The 22,672-nt window shown below is 47.0% G+C and overlaps 2 protein-coding genes across 2 annotated transcripts in view; one reads left to right on the top strand and one right to left on the bottom strand.

Moving 5' to 3' along the window:
- Positions 1-7,000, bottom strand: part of SEPTIN11 (septin 11) — a 123,411-nt gene extending 116,411 nt beyond the window's left edge. The window contains exon 1 of the mRNA XM_080831147.1: positions 6,813-7,000. The gene's annotated coding sequence lies outside the window, so the exon portion shown is untranslated. The remainder of the gene's footprint in view (positions 1-6,812) is intronic.
- A 164-nt stretch (positions 7,001-7,164) lies between these two features.
- On the top strand, positions 7,165-11,103 carry SOWAHB (sosondowah ankyrin repeat domain family member B). Its single transcript, XM_080831144.1, has one exon. It carries the CDS (start codon positions 7,422-7,424, stop codon positions 9,723-9,725), a length of 2,304 nt encoding a protein of 767 aa, XP_080687270.1. The 5' UTR covers positions 7,165-7,421; the 3' UTR covers positions 9,726-11,103.
- The last annotated feature ends 11,569 nt before the right edge of the window (positions 11,104-22,672 follow it).

Genomic DNA, 22,672 nt, shown 5'->3' with positions numbered 1-22,672 from the left:
CTCCGGACTCCTAAGGACTCCGGAAGGCGTGCTGCTCTGCCAACACCTCGATTTCCAATGTCTAGCCTCCAGATGAGAGAATCAATTTCTGCTATTTTCAGGCACCCAGGCTGTGGTGATGTGTCACAGCTGCCCGGGAAGCTGATAGTCTGTGTCACTCTGAGTCCTCCGCACAGCGGACTCGCGGCTGATGGCGAACAAGATGCAGTCCTTGTTCTGCGCCAGAGGCCACACAAAAATGGGTAAACGTGGAAGTGATTCCTGATAGCGAGTGGCAGGCGCTCTGAACGTTCCGCTCTGAATTCTACATTCCGTTGCCCGCTTGCCATCTCTACGTCAATGTCTAGTGGGCATCTCGAACTTGATTGCCCCCAAACAGAGATGCCTGGAGATGCCTGGAGGTGCGACACGGATCTCTCCGAGATGGTCAGGAAAGGCTGCGGGGGGCAGGGGGTGGCCGATGCGGGAAGACGAGGACGAGCGAGAGCAGCGACTGGAGGATGGGCAGTGCCCGGCAAGGCGCTCATTTGGGGTTTGTTTTTGTTTTGCTCCAGGAAGCAAAACCAGTGGAAGTAAAGAGACGAAGAGGATGCAGATTCAGGGCAGAGAGGTTCAGGAGGAGTCGTGTTTTGGGGGAGGCAGCAGTGGGAGAGCAGACAGGAAGCAGGGTCCTCGAAGGGAAGCGGTCGAGTACACAGCAGAGGCTCAATGATGTCGGCTGCGGGTTAAAATCATCCGGGCTGGGATCCTGGCTCTGTTACTTACTGGTTATAAACCTGCAAGAAATGACATTTTCTGGATCTTCATTTCCACAACTGCAAAATCAGCCTTAAAATAGCTCCTACCTCACAGGAATGTGTTAGGAGAATTAAATATATTAATGTGTCTTAAAGTACTTGGCTCCGCATCTGGCAAAGAACAGGCAATAAATGTCATTATTACTATTAAGATCATTAAAAGTAGCAGCGGGTTTAGACTTCGAATGTGAGCACTGGAAGGAACTCCAGAATCATCTAGTCGACTTCCTCACTGCCCAAATGGAGACTCAGGTCTGAAGCGTTCGTAAATTGGCCAAGTTTAAAGAAATACTCGGAGGCAGAGCCAAGACCTGACTAATCGATTGGAAGTCTCTGCTGTCTCCAAGTGGACTTCATGTATAGTCTGGAAATCATAAGAATAGAAGTGGTACGTGAACTCGGGAGCACAGTCAAAGTAACTGAAGTAGGGGCACGGCGAATGAGCAGAGAATGGGAAAAGAAAAAACGGGAAGTTCTGTTAAGCTGAAAAGAAATTTTTAAAAAAAGGGAAAAAGAAAAGAAAAGAAGAAAAAAACGGGAAGAAGAGCAAAGGAAACTCAAAGTAGGGTCAGGGAGGTAAGAGAACCAGGAAAGAGTAATGGAGCCAAGACAGGGATTTCAAAGGGAAAAAACGGTCCAGTGCGTCAAATACTTCACAGAGTTGAGGAAAGGTTATGACCCTGGTGTAAAGTGCTACGTTTGAAGTCACCTTGATTTGCACATCAGTTCCACAAACCAAATTCTGAGATTTGGCTTTCCCACATGTAAAATCAGGATATATTTAGAAAATGTGCTGACTCCTCTAACAAATCCAAATCCGTACCTTCTAAAGTTGGCCACGGGAGGAGATTTTCCACTTGGGGAGGGGAAGCTGGACCTGAGTCCAGACCCTGAAATTAACCTCACTCCTGTGTCTGTCGTACTCATGTCTACTGTGATCACAACCGGCAGACAAGGCCGGGGCGGGGGGGGGGGGGGGGGAGGGTTGGGGGGGGTGGGCATGTTGGGCACTGGTCATGGAACTCTGCTTCTCTTTCTAGAGCTCTCGACACAGGGAGGGAAAGAGAGAGGGTAGTGGTAGGGCACCCTGGTTTACTCTCAGTGCCTTTGTAAGGTTCACTTTAGCTCTGGTTTCCCCTAGAGCTCTCCCTACCCACCTGGATGATTGACACTGGGCAGTCCCGCCTTCTTGGATGCAGATCCCACTGGACATCCCCAGTGGAGGTTTGGACTGAAGATAAAGAATAAACACATCAGAACACATCCTACAAGCAACACAATCCCATGAATAGCGAGGAGAGCTGCTTTCGTCCCTATCCTACACTCTCCCCATACTAGCTCTGAGGATCAGATGAAGGTGCGTGATCTGCAATGTGACACGCCCATGTGATCACTATACCACACAGCTGAGTGTATCTGCTGATGAGCAGAGCGAGTCCTCCCAGAGAGTTGCCCTCCGTGTTACTCACACCACAATGCTGGGCATTTCCCAAGATGATCTTGGTGTCCTCTCTATCCTAGATGACTTCAGGGTGTCACTCGGCACCCCCGCATGGTTCCCCAATGTTTACAGTGCTCTCCTTTCCACGATGCTACATCCACATGGTCACACTCTGAATCATATCCTCAATGTGACTCCATTTTGGAAACCTTCAGCCCCAAGACGTTAAGAATATTTGATGTTCTGCTCACACTAGCCCAACCTTCCAGCTCTCATAGTCACTACTCCCACTGCACCTGCTTTTCAACCCCACCAAGACTTCCTCAAACCTTTCCTCCCATCTCTTAGCCCTCCAGTTAATGTAACAGTTTTTTGGGTTTTTTCCCCCCTTTCTATTCTCAACAGGAAAAGTAGCTCTGTCCCGTCCGGCTCCAGGGAATCTCTCTAGCTGAACTCTGGACTCTAGCCCCACACCCAACTCCTAATTTATCAATTATTTACTCTCTCCTCCCGGTCTTCAACTTATCTTTTCCTGGCGGTTTTCCCTAAGCACACAGACTTGATCATTATCTCTTGAAACGACCGGCACCAACCAACTAACCTTAGATCACATGACCTGATATTCTCCGTGTCTAGATATCTCTCCTGCCTTTCGTGGCCACGTCTGTCACCCACACACTCTTCACCCCCCTGAGGCCTGACTTCCGTCCCCACTACACTCTGAAACTCCTCCAGACCAGGCTCCAGGGACCTAACAGGCCAAGGTCACATTTCACTTCTTATCAAACTTGGCGTCGTCTCTAGAAAGATCTTCCTTCAGCTTGTCACACCCACTCACTGGGGTTCCCCTTCCCCTCTGGCAGCTCCTTCTAAGTCTCCCCAACACGTCTCTTTCCCTCTTTCTCTTTGGTAAATGAGGATCCACCCTCCACCTCCTCGCCTTACCGCTGCCTGTACACTCTCTAAGCAATTTTGTCACTGCCTAGGGCTCCGAGGGATGGTCATTTACATATGCTAATCTCAGACCTTCTTGCAACCTCAAACCTTATCTTGGTTTCTGGATATTCCTGTTTTCATGGCCTAGAGGCACTTCAACCTGAACAGGCACTGAACCAAATTTGTCATCTTCCCCATTTCCAAAACTGACTCCTCTGTCCTTTCTATCCCTGTAGATGATAACCAACATCCATCCAGTGACTCAGGCTCACTGCAGGAGAGAAGCCAAGCTGTTCCTCTCCCTTCTCCGTCCCCCCTCCCAACCCCCCACCCCAGCTCCTCTGGCTCCAAATCCTGCTGAATTTACCTACCCGCTATCTCTTCAGTCCACCCGTTCCTCTCCCTTTGTTTGACGCTACTGAAGTCAGACCTTTAGCAATCCTTTTCCAGATCATCTCAATAACTTCTAGACTATTCTCCTTGCTGGGAACGCCATCTCTCTCCTCCACTCTAAAGATTTGATATTGTTTCTCTCTTTGTCACTGTTACTCATTTATGTCTTTTTCTTTCCTGTTTTTTTTTTTTAGATTTTTATTTATTTATTTATGTATTTGAGAGAGAGAGAGAACAGCAGAGGGAATGGCAGAGGGAGGAGAAGCAGGTGCCCCACTGGGCAGGGAGACCAACACACAGGGCTCAACCCCAGGACCCCGGGATCATGACCCGAGCCAAAGGCAGACACTTAACCGATTCAGCCACCCAGGTGCCCCTTTATTGTCTTTTTCAAACTAAAATGTAATATACTCTCATTGTGAAATAGCCAAAAAGTTTGTAAGGTTATAAAGAAAAAAAGTCACCCCCGTTCAGTCCTCAAATCCTACTCCCAAATAAACCTCTTTTTTCCCCCTAAAAATATGATATTAAGCATGCTGTATTTTTTCTATTTTATTTTCTTTAAAGATTTTATTTATTTATTTAGAGAGAGTGTGCACATGTGTGCATGCACGCCAGCAGGGGAAGGGGCAGAGACAGATGGAGAGAGACAGTCTCCAGCAGACTCTGATCTCAGAGCCGATGTGGGGCTCAATCCCACCACCCTGAGATCATGACCTGAGCTGAAATCGAGAACTCGAGGCTCAACTGAGCTACCCAGGTGCCCCTGTATTTCTTCTACCTTAAGAGGTACCCCCCCCAATATTTAACATCTCGGAAACCAAAATGTATCCTACCACCCACGGCATCTTCGGTTAAATACACTACTGTTCTGCAGTGTACTATTTTTACTTGTTAATATGGGTCATGATTCCAAACCAGCACTGCCTCCGGGATGATCTTTCTACAGTATGAATAGGGTCAGGTCACCACCTTCCCCACAATTCTTCAAAGCCTGCCCCCCACCCCATGCTCCAGGCCCTCATTTTCTGAGTCTGCCCTACTTCCCCAGTCTCCTTTCCAGCCTGTCCACACACACTGTCTTCCTTAAAGCCAAGTAGTTCTATTCGCAGTTAGTTCCCCAAATATGCCACACTGAGCCAAATCTCTGTGCTTTTGCACAATGTTTCCTCTGCCTCTTCCTCATCCCTTCTACGCAAAGTTGCCTCTTACTGGAAAACTGCCCTGATCCCCCAGGCTAAGCCCGGGTCCTTCCAGTTTCCCTCAGCTTCTCCAGCATCTGGTGCACATCTCAGGTTCATGCCAGTTCTCTTGTTTGTTGCTCCCAATGCACAGTGAGCTCACCAGCAAGCTTTCTTCTTTAGATCCATTTCTAGTAGTGCCAGAACGGCATGGCTGCTCCATAAATATTTTTGGAAATAATGAACTTTACATAAGAGAGGTATAAAAGTGCTCCCTGAGGTAAGGTGAAGAACATTCTATGTTACCATCCTATAACCTGGGACAAGAGAGAGAAAGAGGAGAGAAGGTCTGGGAGCTAAACCCTTGTGCAACTGGGAATCTAAAGCAACGGGATTTTTTTTTTCTTCTTTTTCCTGCTTCTGCTTTTCAGACCTACTCATTGCAGCGTTAACTAGAGATAAGCTGATTCCAGCAACCACGCCTTGATGAGCCCTTTCTTTCTCCCAGTCCCTTCAAGTGCTCGAAGAAGTCTGTATCATCACCCCTCCTTGCCCCAAGAGCCCTTTTTAACCAGAAGTTTTGAAAAATACCAAAGGGAGCAGGGAGGTTCTTTCCATTTGCCCCTCCAAAATACCCACCTGAATTTTCCATTTGGAATCCCTCCTGCCCTACGTGTGGACACGCCTCTCAGTCCCATCAGGGCTCCACACCAGGAAATAAACACAAAAGGCAGCTAAAATTTAATACAAAATGTTTATTTTGACAACCATCCTAAAAGCTTGACATTAATGTTTCTCTTTGGTGAAAACCACTATCCCCCCTCTCAACCCAGTACTGGGTTTGAATTACAGAAAATCCTAAAAGTAGACAAAAATGTTTCCCATTCCTTCGTTCTGACCTCGGTAATTTAAAGCCAAGGATTCCAATTCATTCTTGGAAAACTACCAGGGGACTACTGGAGACTTAAGATGAAGGTCAGCGAACGTGGCTTCTGTGGCGGTCACTAAGGTTGGTCTTGGTCTTTGTTGACAACTGTCAGGCCAACGTACTTTCAATAACCTCCCTTAGCACATAGGACAGGGACTCATGAAACAACCAAAAGTAGTAGAGCAGAAGGGAAAGTGGAAAAGATAAGGGGGAGTATAGGAGAGGAAAGTGACAGGACAGGGCAGGAGAAAATAGAGACTTTATGATAGGGAAGGTTGCCTAGGAGGGCATGGAACCATAAACATAAGGAGACAAAACAATGAAAGAATCTTGGGCATGGAAAAGGGACTGTCAAACAGGATCTCAACTCAAAGACCTCAATTAAAGAAAGGGCCGGACCAAGAAGTGGACAGATCAGCGGAAAGGGGAAAGCAGCCGTTAGGAAAAGCACCGAGTCTTGAGGCCAACGTCAAAGCCAGCTCTGGGCTACAAATGGACTCGGAATTAGGAAGTTTCCAAACTCCCAATGGAAGAGAATCAAGCGGCCATTCTAAGGTTTGGGTCAGTGGGGTCAAACCAGGCAAGACTGCAATATGCTTAACCACTTCCAAGGTGCCAGGGGGGTGGGGATGGGGGGTGGGGGGGACCTCACATTCGGAGAGAAAAGACACCACCACTCAAGCCAACACAGAAGGGACCCTGCGAAAATCTCTTCTGCTCACAAACTCTGGGGGAAATAAAAATTACCACCAGGAAACAAATACCTTCACTGCGTGATTCTTGTTCCTTTAAAGCGCTGGGGAATCAGGAGTCAAACCGATTTCTCCTTAACGTGACACCATTGCTAGGAAGAGGAAAGGCCGAAGCCAACCGGTAACTTTCAGAGTTAATTTCTCTTTTCGGTACACACTTGGGTGCCTTTGGCTCTCTGCAGCCCGGGCCTGAGGACCGGCCCCCGCGGCTGGTCGGGACGAAGAGAGGCCTGTTCGGGATGCACAGAGTCCCCCCGACCTCGACAGTGCCTTAGGGAATCCGAAATTCCTAGCCCAGAGCGGTCATAAAGGCACCTTTCCGGGGCCCGCAGAACGCCAGTGGATTCGCACCTTCCCCACCCAGCGGCTTTCGCCAGGACTTACGCAGCACGGAGAGGGGCCGGCGCGGACGGTCCACGCCTTCGCTTCCTGCGTGGCCGAGACCCCCAGGAGCGGCCGGTCGCTCACCTGCCGGGTCTGCCGCGCCCGGGGGACTGCGCGTTCGGCGCAGCGGCTCGCTGCGGGCTCCGGCTCGCCGGCCACTCGCCCCCCGCGCGCCCCGGCCCGCAGCCGCGCGCCCCGGCCGGGCCGGCAGCGCAGGGCGGACCTCAGAGGGCGGAAGGACAGGCGGAGGCGGGCCGGGCCCTTCCCCCAGAGCCGGGGAGGCGTCGCCAGCGCGCAGGTGAAGCCGACTCCGACCTATCCCGGCAACTTTCGCTGCGCGGACCCGGCGCGGGAGGCCCGCGGAGCCGCCCTCTGCCACCCGGGCTGCGTGCGGGGGGCCCGACCCGGGGAAGGCGTCTTACCGGGGAGCCCGCGCGGCTCTGGGCGCGCTCGGGGGCCGCGAGCAGCGCCGCCCTCCGCGGCTGATGGAGGCGGGTGGCGCCGCCCCGGGCGCAGGTGACACACGACAGGCCGGGGCTTCGGCCGGCCGGGGGGAGCGCAGGAAGGGCGAAGCGCTGACACCCGGGGCCGGGACGCGACGAGGCAGGGATGGCCCGAGAGTTGAGCCAGGAGGCCCTGCTGGATTTTCTGTGCCAGGCCGGGGGAAGAGTGACCAACGCCGCCCTGCTGAGCCACTTCAAGCACTTCCTGCGGGACCCCGCCGCGCCCCCCGGCCAGCAGCAGCGCCGCCGCGAGCTCTTCAAGGGCTTCGTCAACTCGGTCGCCGCAGTGCGCCAGGACCCCGACGGCACCAAGTACGTGGTGCTCAAGAGGAGGTACAGGGACCTTGTGGGGGAGGAGGGGCTGCAGCGACCCCGAGACCCGCCCGCGCCCGCCCCTGCAGCGGGGGCTGCGTCCTGCGCCCCGCAAGGCGCGCTCGGGGGAGAGCGGCGGCGGCGGCGCGAGCGGGAGCCGGAGGAGGAGCCCGCGGCGGCCGCACCGCAGGCCCCGCGCTCAGGTGGCGGCGGACGCGCCCCGGAGGCGGCCCCGGCAGGCGGCGGGCGGGGGGGCGGCTCCGGCCACGGGCGGGGCGCGAGGTGCGGCGCCGCGGAGGCCCGGGGCCGCTGCTGCGGGGAATGCCTGCAGGACAGCCTGGAGGGGCTGCCGGGGGAGCCCGTGCTCGGAGCAGCCCCGGGCCCCAGCCCCGCGGGGGAACAGCCGGCGCGCGGCCCGCCGGCCCCGGATGACCGCGGGGCTCCGGGGCGGCAGCCGGAAGGCGCGTCCGCCGAGCGCGCCCCGGGGTCCGCAGCGCCCTGCTCGCCTCCTGCAGCTGTCGAGGCTGCCGGGAGCCGGGCTTCCCCGCCGGCCCCCCTGTCCCGCCCGGTTTCCCCGGGAGACCCGCCGGAGCTGTTGACCCCGGACTCGGTGCACGACTCTACCCAGCAGCAGCAGCGGCAGCGCACCTGGGAGTGGGTGGCCAGACACCCCCAGATACCCGAGGCCCGGGACCGCGGCCCCACTCGAGCCTGGTCGGTGCTGCCGGACAGCTTCCTCCAGCTACCCTCGGGGCCGAGCCTCTGGGTCCGGGAACCTAACTCCGAGCCTCCAGACCCCGCTCTGGCGTCTCCTTCTGTCCTTCCTGTCGTGCCGGAGCCCCGTCCCGAGAACCCGCCACCGGCGGTTTTCCGCAGCATTCGTTGTCAGCTGTCCCTGCAAGACCTGGACGACTTTGTGGACCAAGAAAGCCACGGCAGCGAGGAGAGCAGCAGTGGGCCCAAAGAGTCTCCCGGGGGTTCCGAAGAGGGGCTGCAGGTTGCTCTGGGAACCCCAGATTGGAGAAAGCTCAGGAATGCAGCGGGAGGCCTTTCCAAGGAGGGAAGTCCCGGCAAGAGCCTTCAGGGCCTCAGGAGCAGAGGCGACGGTCACCGCTCTCAGCAGGGCTCCGCGGAGGCTAATGGCCTTGCAGGCCACCCCCAGGAGTCTTTGCCCTGGCCAGCTCCCAAGTTCAGGAGATCCCTCAGGAGGAGCTCTCAGGCAGGGCGAGCCAGACTGTCTTCTTCCGATGAGGAGCATCTTGAGCAGGACTTGCTGAAAAGGACCCGTCGCCCACCACGGGCCCGGAGACCCTCCAAGGCAGGAGAAGTGCCCAGCCCAAGAGTGGATGCTGCTTTGATACCCAAACCTGCGGGCGTTAAGGCCTCTGTTGCTGCGCGGGGTCGGCCACACGCCCCCTGGGCCCCGGCTGGGGAGGAGTCTGCAGCCGTGGTCCCGCACAGACCTTCTGAGCACAAGTCATCTGTGGTCCCCCTGGATGCCAGGGAGCACGAATGGATTGTGAAGCTTGCCAGTGGCTCTTGGATTCAGGTGTTGACCTTGTTTTGGGAGGACCCCCAGCTGGCTCTGCGCAGAGACTTCCTGACGGGGTACACGGCCTTGCACTGGATAGCCAAGCACGGTGACCTCGGGGCCCTTCAGGACTTCGTCTCCAGCACCCGGAAAGCAGGGATTGCCCTTGATGTCAATGTGAAGTCCAGTTGTGGATATACCCCTCTGCACCTTGCAGCCATCCATGGTCACCAGGGGGTCATCAAATTGCTAGTGCAAAGGTTGGCCTCTCGGGTGAACATCCGGGACAGCAGCGGGAAGAAGCCGTGGCAGTATCTGGCCAGTAATACCTCTGGGGAGATATGGCAGCTCCTGGAAGCCCCTCGGGGCAGGCCCATTTTTCCGGTGTATCCCTTAGTCCAAAGCTCTTCCCCCACCAGGAAGGCCAAGAGCCGGGAAATATCTAGAAACATCACCCGGAAGACTTCCTTGGCCGCACTCCTCAAAAATCAGCACAGCAAATGGAAATTGGCCAACCAGTATGAGAAATTCCCCCATCCAAGGGAAAGAGAAGAGTACAGTGACTGAGGTGGTCCCCTCTTTCCAACGTGCAGCCGCCACACCCCGATCCTTGAGCTGTTCAGTGGGAAGATGCAGGGGCCATAGAAAAATTGCTGAGGGGTTGGTCGGGAAGAGATCGTGTAAGATGGTCAACCAGTGTTCACCTGCCCGGATTTTGTCAGCGCATCCCAGACCGCAGGGGTCATCCAGGCTTAAGGACAGCCCAAGTCTGGGGGCCAGCGAAACCTAGACACGGGGCAGAGGCAGGTGCTTCAAACCCGGGAGGTATTCTTCCCCTCCCCCTGCCAGCACCCGGTGCCCAGTCCTGGGCCCCCGGAGCCACGCTGTTCTCCAAAGCAGCGACCCCAGGCCTTGGCTACACGGGGAACAGATGTCTAAGAAAAAGAGAGGCAATTCGAGGGATTGATGAAGCTCAGACAAAATCCTTTCTGGCCAGTAGCTCTCCTGCTTCTGTTTGTTTGGAGAATAAATCTTGGCGGAGAGTAGAAAGCACCAGGTTTGAAATCAGATGGCTCCTGCTGTCTCCTTCTTCTCTTTTTCTTCCCTCCTTCTTTCTTCTTTCCTCCCGACCTTCCCTCTCTCCCTTATTTCTCTCTCCCTCCCTCCCCTCCCTTCCTCCTCCCTTCCTTCCCAAATCAGTGAAAATAAAATTATTACTGGAGGGGAGCTCTTGATTTAAGAGATTCCTCATCCCTGGCTTCTGGCCTGCCTTTGAAAGCAACCTACCGTGGCTGATGTGTGAGCATCAAAGAAGCATCCACGATCAAAGAAGCGGTGAGGTACGATCCAGTTGTGACTGACATTCAGGCCCTGCTTTCAAAAAAAAAAAAAAAAAAAAAAAATCAACCTAAGGGAAACTTTCCAAGTGTAAAAGCTGTTGGTTCGTTTGCATAGTTGCTGAAACCATCTCTCATGGACACTCCCCGTGTAACAAATGGCAAAATCAGCATTGGTCGTTCTCAGTAGGGTTGAATGGCCAACGTTCATATTCTGGGGAAGCCATAAGGGTTAAGAGGTGAATGCTCCCCCACCGGGAATTTTCTAAGCTGCTAAAAATATGATTTTATTTGCACTCAACTTTATGCCAATTAAGATTAAATATTAGCCTTGAAGCGCTGTATCTGTGTAACAGGACGTGTTCCTCTCAATTGCTTGTGTTAGGTCTGTGGAATGAGAGAATGGCTACTCTGTACATTGCAATAGAATATCAAGATTTCAGAATATAAATTTAAAGAGGGCTGAAAAATTAAATGTCCATACAGAAATTGTTAATTTTTTATGGAATGTTCTCATGTGCTGTGGCAAGGATGTTGTATTTTCACAATATTTGTGTGTTTCTTTGAGTATTTTCCCCCATTAAACTATCAACCCATCTTTATAAGTTACTGTACTTACGCTAATTATTGTTCACTTTTTTCTACACAAAATTGTGTTTCAGTGAGTGTCAAGTATTTTTCTTTCTTTGGAGTTTTATTTAGAATTTTGCTGAAATAAATATATCTCTGTTCTGTGAGAAAACAAACGCAAGATAGATATAAAAAATAATTCTAAGTGACTTCACCTTCTTGAAACATAAAAGCTAACAATTCATCTTAACTTAAAATCGAATGAGATTTGTTGCTGATTTATTTATACCTTATTTTGCTCCCAAGGTGTCTCTTAAAGCTGCTTTGTTTTAGACACAAGCTTTTAAAATGAGACAGAGAGAAAAGGTGACACCGGGAATGAGGACAAAGCAACCACAATGCAAGAAAAAATGTGCAAACTGTCCTAAGCACAAAATTAAGTGCTCCAGAGACTTTCAGAGGAGAGTTTTCTTTGGGCTGCGAAAAATCAGTGAGGGCTTCACGGAGGTGGGGAATGTTCGTGTGAATGCTGCCGACTTTCCAAAGAAACCAGCTTTATCGGTTCTACCACATTCTTCACATCTGCTTCAGCGTGTGATTTGCATAGCACTGGTGTTGACTGGTGGTTTACTGGTGAGAACACAGTGTGGGTCTCAAGTCGATTCTCATGAGGATTCAGGTCCCTTTGGCCTTTGTCCACACATCATACCTCTGACTTTGATCAACTCTCTCACATGGTAAACATGGATGTTAGGAGGGGGCAGGGCAGAAGAAGGTGTTGCGAGCAGAGCAAAATACAAATCTGATTGTGTCATTCTCTTGCTCAAGTCATAAAGTCCAGGTGAGGAGGCCCGGCAGGCTCAGCCTATTTGTCCAGCCTCCTGCCAGCCACTCCCTGCCACGAACCCCACACTCAAGCCACACCAGGCCTGTTGGAGTGCTAATGGCCCTACCCTCTCAGTTTCTGTCTAGGTGCCAGATTCCCTCAGCGTAGAATCCTTTTCATTGTTTAACTGGTGACCTTACCCTTATTTTTCAAGGGACAGATCAACTGTCAAGTGTCTAAGAAGATTCCAGGGTAAATAACCTCCAAGGTTATTTAGAATTCTCATTATATGTCAGAATTCTCATAATGCTTTGTACACACCTCACTTACAGCTTTTGCCACATGGTATTTTAGGAAATTGTTTGAATGTTTTATTTTTCCTGAAGACTTTGAATGTCTGGAGATTGGAGAGTGTATTTTCAGTTCATCAAGATTTATCAGATATGTATGGCACATTACTATGTGATAAAGATACAATTCCTGCCTTCAAGAACTCACAGTCTACTGGGGAAGGAGGGTCACTGAGAAATCGTTTCAGCAGCACGAGGTAGGTGGATAGATGCACCTAGACTCTGAGAATACAGAGAAAGGGGTATTTCTTTATACTAGGCTCTGTGCTTATGCTGGAAACTCAGCATCCAGTAAGATAGACATGTTTCCCATTTTCACGGCACTTTTCCGGACCAGGGAAATCACGAAGATAAAATGGAAGTTAGGTGGGCTTGGAAGGGCCAAGTGGAGAAAAGAGGAAAGAATATTCCAGAATATTCATTTGAGTAAATCTTCAGGATGTGTTTGGGAGACACTTGGACACTTGGGGTGGTGGGGAACACACAGCCACTGCTGTGTGGCAGAAGTGAGGTGGTATGGACAGAGACAAAGATAATTTAAGGCCAAAGGCCAAAGGCCAAAGGTAATTTAAGGCCAGGTTGAAAAAAGGGTCTTTTGTGCGAGGTCAAGAAATAGAGGCATTTTCTAGGAAGCCATGAATTGTCAAAACTTCCAGAAAACCTTAGTCTTATGACAAGTATAGATGTTTTCCTAAAGCCTTAATATAAGGACAAAAATAGATTTCAATGTAGTAGATAGGATGTAGTCAGTTTACAAGTTTCCCTTTCACATTTTTCTTACGTCTTCAGTGGTGTTAATGCTTCTTTGCTAGAAAGTAGTGGAAGGCAATACAATAATTTAACAAATGGCAATTTACCATTAAAGGCAACATCAGAAGCTGTTGATAATCGTAGCTCAACCACTTGCCTTTTTTGTAGACACAGTTGTAAAGTAGTGAATTTCAATCTAGTAAATATATATGGTATATACCACAGTCTTATTTCCTGCTCATAAAATTGCTTATGGTTCAACATTTCAGGATGTTACACATAGCATGCCGAGATTTCCAGATGCTTTTGATTGTAAATTTGTAGAAATACTATTGAGATACAACTCACATACCATACAACTGACCTATTTAATACACGCGGTTCAGTGGTTTTTAGTATATTCACAACCATCACCACGATAAAAACCTGTGCAAGTTTGAGAACCACTGACCCAGGCAGTGGGAAATCATTGACAGCTGACTGCCGGGGAATGATAGATGTAGGCTGACGTGAGCCATTCTTGCACAGTAAGGGAGACAAACGAGAAGCAGAGATCAGTTTATTATGGTGTCTTGGTTTCATATTGGAACTATTAGGAATGTTGACTCAAGCATCTGGATAAGGTGGATTAGACCGTCTGTCTGCAACGAGGATAGCAAATTCTAGTTGGAGAGATGGATGTGGTTGATAAGAATTAGAAAGAATTAGGTAAGATCCAAAAGGCTCTCTCTATTTCCTTCCATCTGTATAATGCCCTGGTCCAGTGTTTACATCATTTCATTACAATGATGAGGGTCTAGGCTCCTGGTGACACTAAGCTAAGAGTGTAAAACTCTGTACAGGCTGGTTAGCACGCTGGGGTTCATGTGTGTACTTGTTTGTCGACATCAAGCAAAAGATTAAAAATGTGTAATGAATGCATAGGAAAGTCTAGTACTTAAGCTCATGACAATGAAGCTAGGTTGCCTTGGGTTCCTGTCCTGGCTTGGACAAGACCTTCAACTTCAGTTTTCTCGCTTTTAAGATGGTTTGGTTTTGGTTTTGGTTTTTGGGTTTTGGGTTTTTTTGAGATGATCAAGTAAATTAATACAAAGCCCTTAGAAAATACCTGGCACACAGCAAATCTTGAATAAGTTAGCTGTTAACTATTTTTTTTTAAAGATTTTATTTATTTATTTATTTGACAGACAGAGATCACAAATAGGCAGGGAGGCAGACGGGGGTGGGGGGGGGAAGCAGGCTCCCTGCTGAGTAGAGAGCCCGATGCGGGGCTCGATCCCAGAACCCTGGGATCATGACCGGAGCCGAAGGTAGAGGCTTGAACCCGCTGAGCCACCCAGGCGCCCTGCTGTTAACTATTTTTAACACCATTTACAATATACTGTTCACTTTAAATTTCCATCGATGCTGAAGACAAAAAAGTCCTCTAGTTGATTAAAAAGGTTCTACAAGAACAAGATTGGCTAATCAAACATTTTTCCTTATACTCTTACATAAAACGATGCTTGCATTTCTCATTTCTGATGAAAACATCTACTTAACTACCCCTCGTGTGTAACGATCATTAGCTATTATGATGTGTCATTAAACAATTATTTCTAATTGAAGTCACATAAACTAACACTTACCAAATTAGCAGCTCTGTTCTGGCCTGGAACTAAAAACCCAGGCAAAGCTCTGAGGAGGGGAGGTTTATGGGGAGTTGAGTGTGTGGCTGTGTGAAGCCACCATCATTTTGAAATTTTAAATATCTAAATTCACCTATGCAGTAAACTTTATCAGAATCCCACTAACTTGGTCAAAATAAAGTCTCACTGAAGTGGATTAAAAATCATTGACATTGGGGCGCCTGGCCGGCTCCGTTGGTACAGCACACAACTCTTGATCTCGGGGCTGTACGTTCGAGCCCCACATTGGATATAGAGATTACTTACAATCTTAAAAAAAAAACAAAAACAAACAACTGACATATCAAACTAGTCCTTCTCTTTGATCTGAAAAATAGTACTTCTTGATCCCTACTTCCAAATCTGATTCCTCTTTTCTACTTTTAGGAGTTGGGTTTAAAAAAAAAAAAAAGGCATTAGTATCTGTAAATTATGCCTCAATTAAGCAAGAAAATGATGTTGGGGTCAAAGCACACACTCTGTTTTGAGAGGGTCTAATCCTTCTCTGTGTTCTATTTCTTCAGATGAGTAACCAGTCCCAAATCTAGCAGTTTCTAATAGGTATTTCTATGCTATGACTTCGTCTGAAACTGTAATCGTTAACCTTACAGGACTTGAAGACTTTGGTTATTTATGTCCTCAAATCTAATCAGCTTTCTAGTGAGCCCTGTCTTTTGCTGTCAAGTAAGGTGGGGCTGCAGGGACACGAACGTAGTGAGCAAGCGACTTACCACCATCCTAGGAGGGGTCTCATTGCCTAAGAGACTGAGCCAGCCAAGGTCCTGCTGAGACCAGCGGGAATTAGGCCGGAAATAGACCCATTTCCTTAATGGCCCGAGGACCTAGGCTTGCCAAATCACGAAAGGGTGTCTAGATCAGAGTGTTTGGAGTTTTTAATTAAAATGAACTTCAAAAAGTGAGCAAATGGGGATGCTTGGGTGGCTCAGTGTGTTAAGCGTCTGCCTTCCTCTCATGACATGATCCCAGGGTCCTGGGATTGAGTCCCATGTCAGGCTCCTGCTCAGCGGGGAGTCTCCTTCTCCTTCTCCCTCTGCCCCCCCCTCAAATAAACAAATAAAATCTCTTTTTAAAAAGGTGAGGAAGTGAATATTCATTCATCTGATGACAACAGCTTTGCCTCAACTGATGGTTCGGGGAGTCACATTGATGTTTCTCTCAGGAAAGAACTAGAATCCTTCACCTGCACGGGACTAACTATGCCTTTACAGCGTCTGGATGTTGAGTGAGTGTTGTTAATTCTCACCTGGTGTGGCCTTAAATGGTTCTCTGCTGAACACAAAATCTCTGTGAGTCTTCATTGTGTGAGGAAAGGAGAGGGGAAAGAAGCAGGAAAAGACACCAGTACCATCCAGTTGGCCTCCAATAGTCAGGATGGCAGGGGCTACAGTGCAATGTCGCTAATGGGTAGCAGCAAATGGAGGGGGGGGGGAAACCATAGAAGAACGATTTTGCTCGTCCTGAGACCAAATCTTCTCACTGCAGTGATTTTAACTCTTGATTCCTAAAGGGCATATGACCTAAGTAGCATGTTCTAATGGCGTGTCATCAGCCAACCAGTGAAGCCATCTTTCCATGCGTCATGAAAACATCCCAGAATATCACCCTGAATTTCTTGGGCAAGATTCCTGACGTCCGCCATAGATGCTTGAGAAAACTGAATCCTAGAGCCACGTTTCAAACTTGAGATACAAGCATTTGTTTCAGGAGCCGTGTGACATCCAGGGTGGCTGACCTCTCCAGGCATCTCCTCTCTGGATCTTTGTGCTCGACCAGCTACAGCGTTCGTCAGGGACTGACCGAGGGGCTGAAGCTCGAGACTACTTGTTACCTGTTAAGAATTTCAAAGTATTTGAAGCGATGAATTGTGGGCATTATTGATATCCCATATTACCACCCCCCACCCGTCATGTATATTCTAAAGGGGCATAATAGGAAAGTGAATTGGTTGTATCTGTTCTAACACCACAAGATTTATCGTGTTTGTTGGCGACATCTTCCAGAGTGTTAGTAAAGGAAAGCGCCTGCATGAAGCAGCCAATCCAGAGACTAAAGCCTAATCCTCAACAGCCTGCGATTTTTTGAGAAAAGGATTAATTCTCTTAGCACAGGACAAAGACACATTTCTGTAGGCAGAAGTTGTAGTAGATGCTACCTGACCATAACTCTCTCTCATATGCCTGTCACCTTATACCTTCTTGTGGTCTCTCGCGTCCAGGTGTTTTCCTGCTAAAAGCCTCTGCTTTTAGCCACCTGGCGAGCAGAGGGCAGAACAGGTGGGTGAGCGTCGCCTGGCCGTCCCGCACCGTGGGCACAAGATGGCTCTTATTCGGCCATAGCTCATGTTTTCCTCTGTATCGTGGTCCCTCTCCGACTCCAGTTCTGCTTTGGGAGGTTTTTGTGGGGTATTTTCTTCCGTTCGAAACTCCTCATACCTTTATTCATTTTCTAGGAGTTGAGAAAAGTTGAGGAAATCCTGTCCTCTATAAATGTAAAGCCACAGCATCTAGATACTGGCGTATGATGGAAGATGGCTTTGAAGTAATGGATTGTTGGTGTTCATAAAAGGAAATAGAAACTTTTGATGAGGAGACATCAGTGAAGCAGTATTTCGTGACGTGGGATGGTACCACGGCAAATATTCCCACTATCCGCTAGGTTTGGGGAATAGATTGCTTTCATTAACAAATTATCCTGGTTAATAAGGTTTTTCACATATGCTTTAGATGATTAATAGTTTAAGATAATTGAATTCTAATTAAATATATTCAGTCTAAAACTACACAGAAAGTGATTTATGTGTTTCAAAAAGCCATGCAGATCTTTAAGTGTTTTGTGTTTATCATTATGAAAATAGATTATAGCTGCATTTTGGATGCAAGGAACCAAAGTCGGTTGACGAAAGGTGGAGTTTTATAAGTTTTACATCTATTTGCATAATTTAAGGCATTTAAAAGTTATACAAATAATACATGTTTATTGCAAAAAAGATCAAATAACACGGGTAAAGAGAAGGAAAGAAGAAAACAAAAGCTGCCCTCATGTCTCTACCTTAAGGTAATAACTGATAGTATTTTGTGTGTATCCTTCCAGAATTTACAACAAAAAGGAAACCATGCTATGTGTAGTAGCTTCCAACTTGTTTTATTATTTAATGTATTGTCGTTTTTCCATTTGAATCAGGTGTTATGTATTGAGTTCCAGAGAAAGAAAAGTTTATGTCCTCAGACGGCTGAATGTGGGGCAGGTTAAAATTCATCCGTAGACCGGACTTCTGCATCGGTGTCACTTCCGTTCTCTGGCAGTCTTGGGGCTGTATCCCAAATGTATTAAGTGTTAAATTATTTTAAAGGTCATTTTTTTGCCTTCCTGTGAGTAGAAGCAATAATTTTCGTTTGTTTTTGCCCAGTTTCGTTGCCCATTGTTCTGGGTGCTCGAGCTGTCAGGCAAGAGGCCCCGCCTCGGGGAAGCGGGTCACTGGCTCCCACCCCAGAAGGAACACGGGAGGGAACTCCCAGCTGTGACGGCCCATCTCCCACCTGTAACTTTTCTGTTTGCTTGTGGGGCAGCGACACGAGACAGGTGTGGGCCAGATAAGGTTGAAGAACGTTGACTGTACTTGATTATAACTCAAAATGGACTAGATCTACCCGTACCATTGGTCTAGTTTTATCTTTATTGTTCCTGAAAGTTCAGGGGAATATTTTGGAACTACTTTATCACTCAACATCAGGATGCAGAAGGGAGTCTAGCAATCTAAAATATTTTTATCTTCTAGAGTATATCTTATTAAAGATCTTTTACTTGAAGCATTTTCTGAAGATGAAAATTGCTATCGTTTTATTTTTTAATAATAAATTTTAAATTAAAAAAAATTTTTTTTAATTTATTTATTTGTTAGAGAGTGAGAGCAAGCGAGCACAGGCAGAGAGTGGTAGGCAGAGTCAGACGGAGAAGCAGGCTCCCCGCCAAGCAAGGAGCCCGATGCGGGACTCGATCCCAGGACGCTGGGATCATGACCAGAGCCGAAGGCAGCCACCCAACCAACTGAGCCACCCAGGCGTCCCTTAATAATAAATTTTAAAAGCAATTCAGACATAGTCACATAACCTATGGGGTAATAAATTAGAATAAATTCTAATAATTTCCAATCCTTAAAAACCTTTTGAACTTTGGGTTGCCTAATTCTAACCAGCTTATATACTGTATTTTGCTTTGCACTGTTTTCATTGATAGCATATTCCATATATTAAAACAATTTTCAAAACAAATGCAAACAATTTAGTTTACATTTTTGATAGCCAGAGGTATATTACTATGTTAATATGTGATAGTTTGCTTAGATATCCCCCTACTCTTTGACATTTGGGTCATTTCTTTTATAAATAGTACTTATATATATATATATATATCTTTGTAAAAAAATAACTATGAGATTCTTTTATTCCTTGGCTATTTTCCCAGGTGCAATTTTATGTTTTTGATACATTTACCAGCTCGTATTTCAGAAAGATTGAATCAAGTTAAAGTGACACCAGCAAGCGGGTAAAGATTAGGAAAATCTGAGTAAAACTTCAGTTAATAGCAATATACTCTCATTGTTGGTTCGTTAATTGTAACAAATGTACTATACCTGTGTAAAATGTTACTAATAGGAGAACTGTGTGTTGAGGGGGAGGCAGTATGTACTAACTCAATTTTTCTATAAATCTAAACTTCTATAATTCTATAAATCTAAACTTTTCAATTTTTCTATAAATCTAAAGTTGTTCTTAATGAGTCTATTACTAGATAGGAAGGGAAGTACAGAGCAGAGATGATAAAATGTTAACATTTGAGGAGTAGGAGTAAAGGGTAGATAGTTCTTTGTATTGTTCTTTCCAGTTTTCTCTAAGTTTGAAATTATTTCAGGCTAGAAAGTTCAATATATTACTGACCATCCCTTTCTTGAACTACCTCTAATCTAAATGTCCACCAATAGTTATCCCTTCAAAGTAACAAGGGGATGTTGCCAATATCACTAAATAAGGTTAGTCACAGCCAAAGGGAATCTCAAATGAGTTGTTACTAGGCAAAATCCAGGCTCCTCTCAGCAAGGAAACGCACAGGGATAGTCAAGGATGTGCACAGGGATAGTCAAGGATGTGCACAGGCTGTTTCCTGGTCAGATAAATAAAGGTGCAAGCGTCATCGGGAAGTCCCAGCAGCCCTTGAGTTTTAAAGGGGTATCTTGAGCCCCCGTCCCCTCTGCTGGTGGTTTTCCAAAGACCCCACAGTCTCCTGCTCCAACCACTCCACCACCCTACTGATGTCATAGAGATGCCTCCTGGAGAGGCGAAGAGGTAGAGGTACACACGGCACCGACCCCTGAACCCGAGGTGAGAAGCAAAGGGAGAAATGAGGAAGAAGTTAAATTATATAGTGTGACAACAGCAGCGCAACAGTTGAAGGGTTTGTTGAAGCAGTTTTTTTTCCTTACAAGCTCTACTTCGTGACTCTTGAACGATCACTGTGCTTTACTTCCAGGCCTGATAGAGAAGTAGAACGCAGGGTGGGCTACAAAGGGAATAAAATTCCCTTTAGAATCAGGTGAAAGCTTCCAGCAAAGATCTTTCCCTTCCAGCATAGAATCCAAGCAGTTGGGTGTGTATTTGGCAAATGCTGGGACTGTGATCCCACGGAATGCGCGGATGCCCCATTTTCTCACCTCTAGGGCATCCCTGGGAGAGCAGTCCTCGCCAGACAGCCAGACTCTCCAAGTTTTAAGGTGATAAAGTCCCCCTGAGCTGCCGATGAGATATCGTCTCTGTTTATCTAAAGTCCCTGTGCAAAAAGTGATTGAAGAGCAGAGGCTCTTGAAATTAGGAATGGAAGTTCAGAGTGATTCTTTAGCCTGTTTGGTTTTTTTTTTAAGATTCTATTTATTTATTTGTCAGAGAGAGAGCACAAGCGGGGAGCAGCAGGCAGAAGGAGAGGGAGAACTTGCTAAGCTCCCTGCTAAGCAAGGAGCCTGATGTGGGGCTCCTGGGATCGCGACCTGAGCCAAGGGGAGATGCTGAACGGACTGAGCCACTCAGGCGCCCTCTGTAGTTTTTCATATTAATGGACCTATCAGAGGGGCCAGTTCAGAAACAATGTAAGTGACTGCTCCCCTGTTAGTATCCCGAAGTGGCAAGACATGAGACGCTGGTTCAAATTTGAAGCAAACGCATTTTCTTGCCCCTTTTTTCTATTTTCTATTTTTTTTCCTGAGAGCAAGTAAACTGACGTGAAGGGCTCTGTAAAACTTTCATCGTGGGGTTGCAGAGGTCAGCTCTGTTATAGGTTGGCGAATTTTGCAGAATTTATCCTCCATAGCAGAGTTCATTACAATGGGCCACTTCGGGATTAGAAGAAGATCGGAGGCACCTGGGTGGCTCTGTCCGTTGGGTTTCCCAGTCTTGGTTTCAGCTGGGGTCATGATGTCGGGCTCCGGGCTGGACGGGGAGTCTGTTTGAGATTCTCTGCTTCTTCCTCTGCTCCTCTCCCCACTTGCACTCTCTCTCTCTCCAAGCAAATAAATAAATCTTCAAAAAAAAAAAAAAAAGGAAATAGGTCAAGACCTTGGAAGATGATGGAAAGCACGTTTTTCATAGCATGTAGTCCCTGGCTCGTTTGTATCCGTCCTTTGCTTGTTAGATAAAAATGGCAGATGCCTGAACTCCAACCCGGATTTAGTGGGTCCGAATCTCCGGGGCCAGGACCGGGGAATCTCACTGAATCCGGGGGTTCTGCTCATTATTCTGCTCGCGGAAGTTTGAGGACAGACTTCTGCTCTACATTCCTTGGACATTGTATGCTAATTAGAAATGTGGAAAAGTTTAGATAAGACTACCAATATTTGTGGGAATCTTAGAGTTTTCTTAGTTGATTAGGACTAAGTGTTTTATGAATTGTCAGTTGCCCTACAGCATCGCATACTGCACCAGTAATCTTTGTCCCTGTACTCTCGAAGCAGAAGTCCTAAACAAAAACTTCATCAGAGATGTACATTTTAGTCGTAGGGGCTTTGAAAAAGTTTTCATGTTATTTGTTTCAATGTTTACTGTACTTTTTAGAGAAACTATAATAGTAATAAAATCACATTTAAAATTTAGAAAATGGAATAAAAGGGGAAAATTACATATTGTTTTACCACATAAACCATTACCATTTTGCATTTTAATACATTTCTTACTATAGGTTTGGGGTTTTCCTCCTCTTTAAATAGTTGTGGTTACAGTATAATACAATTTCTACATTATCCTAGATTCTTCTTGAACATTATTTTTAATATCTGTAGAACTTATGTAGCTATCCCTCTATTAGCTATCGAGGGAACTTGTTTCCAATTTTTAAAACTTTAAATTAAATTTTTAAAAATTAAATTAAATTTAAATTTTAAATTTTATTTATAAATAATTCTTCAGTCAGTGCTTTTATGCATAAAACATTTTCTGCATTTAGAATTATTTCCTTAGAATTTTCAGAAGTAAAATTACTTGCTCAAAAAGCAGGAATTATTTTTTTTGAAACATTTGTACCAATTAATGCAATTTCATCTGGGCATAACAGAGGGTCCCTAAACTTTATTCTTGAACACTTAAAGGAAAACCAGGTACCAAAATAATTAGTTGTGAACATTAGTGGTATATATATATATATGTCTGTACATATACACATGTATATAAATAATTCATTAATTATCATTTTCCAATGATAGCTCCATAAATCCATTTACGTAGACTTTTTAAAAAATTTATTTATTTATTTGAGAGAGAGACAGAGTGAGAGCATGAGAGGGGAGGTCAGAGGGAGAAGCAGACTCCCCATGGAGCTGGGAGCCTGATATGGGACTCGATCGCAGGACTCCAGGATCATGACCTGAGCTGAAGGCAGTTGCTTAACCAACTGAGCCACCCAGGAACCCCTACGTAGAGTTTTTGTTAGAGGAAGAGTCATGCGACCGAGGCTTTTG

Source organism: Martes martes (assembly GCF_963455335.1).
Source record: "Martes martes genome assembly, chromosome: 2".
Classification (NCBI taxonomy): domain Eukaryota; kingdom Metazoa; phylum Chordata; class Mammalia; order Carnivora; family Mustelidae; genus Martes; species Martes martes.
Note: the sequence above shows the minus strand (reverse complement) of the source record. Positions and strands in the feature narration are given on the sequence as shown.

Bases quoted from the DNA above. Each gene is read 5' to 3' on its own strand.
- SOWAHB (XM_080831144.1), top strand. From the start codon at position 7,422: ATGGCCCGAGAGTTGAGCCAGGAGGCCCTGCTGGATTTTCTGTGCCAG.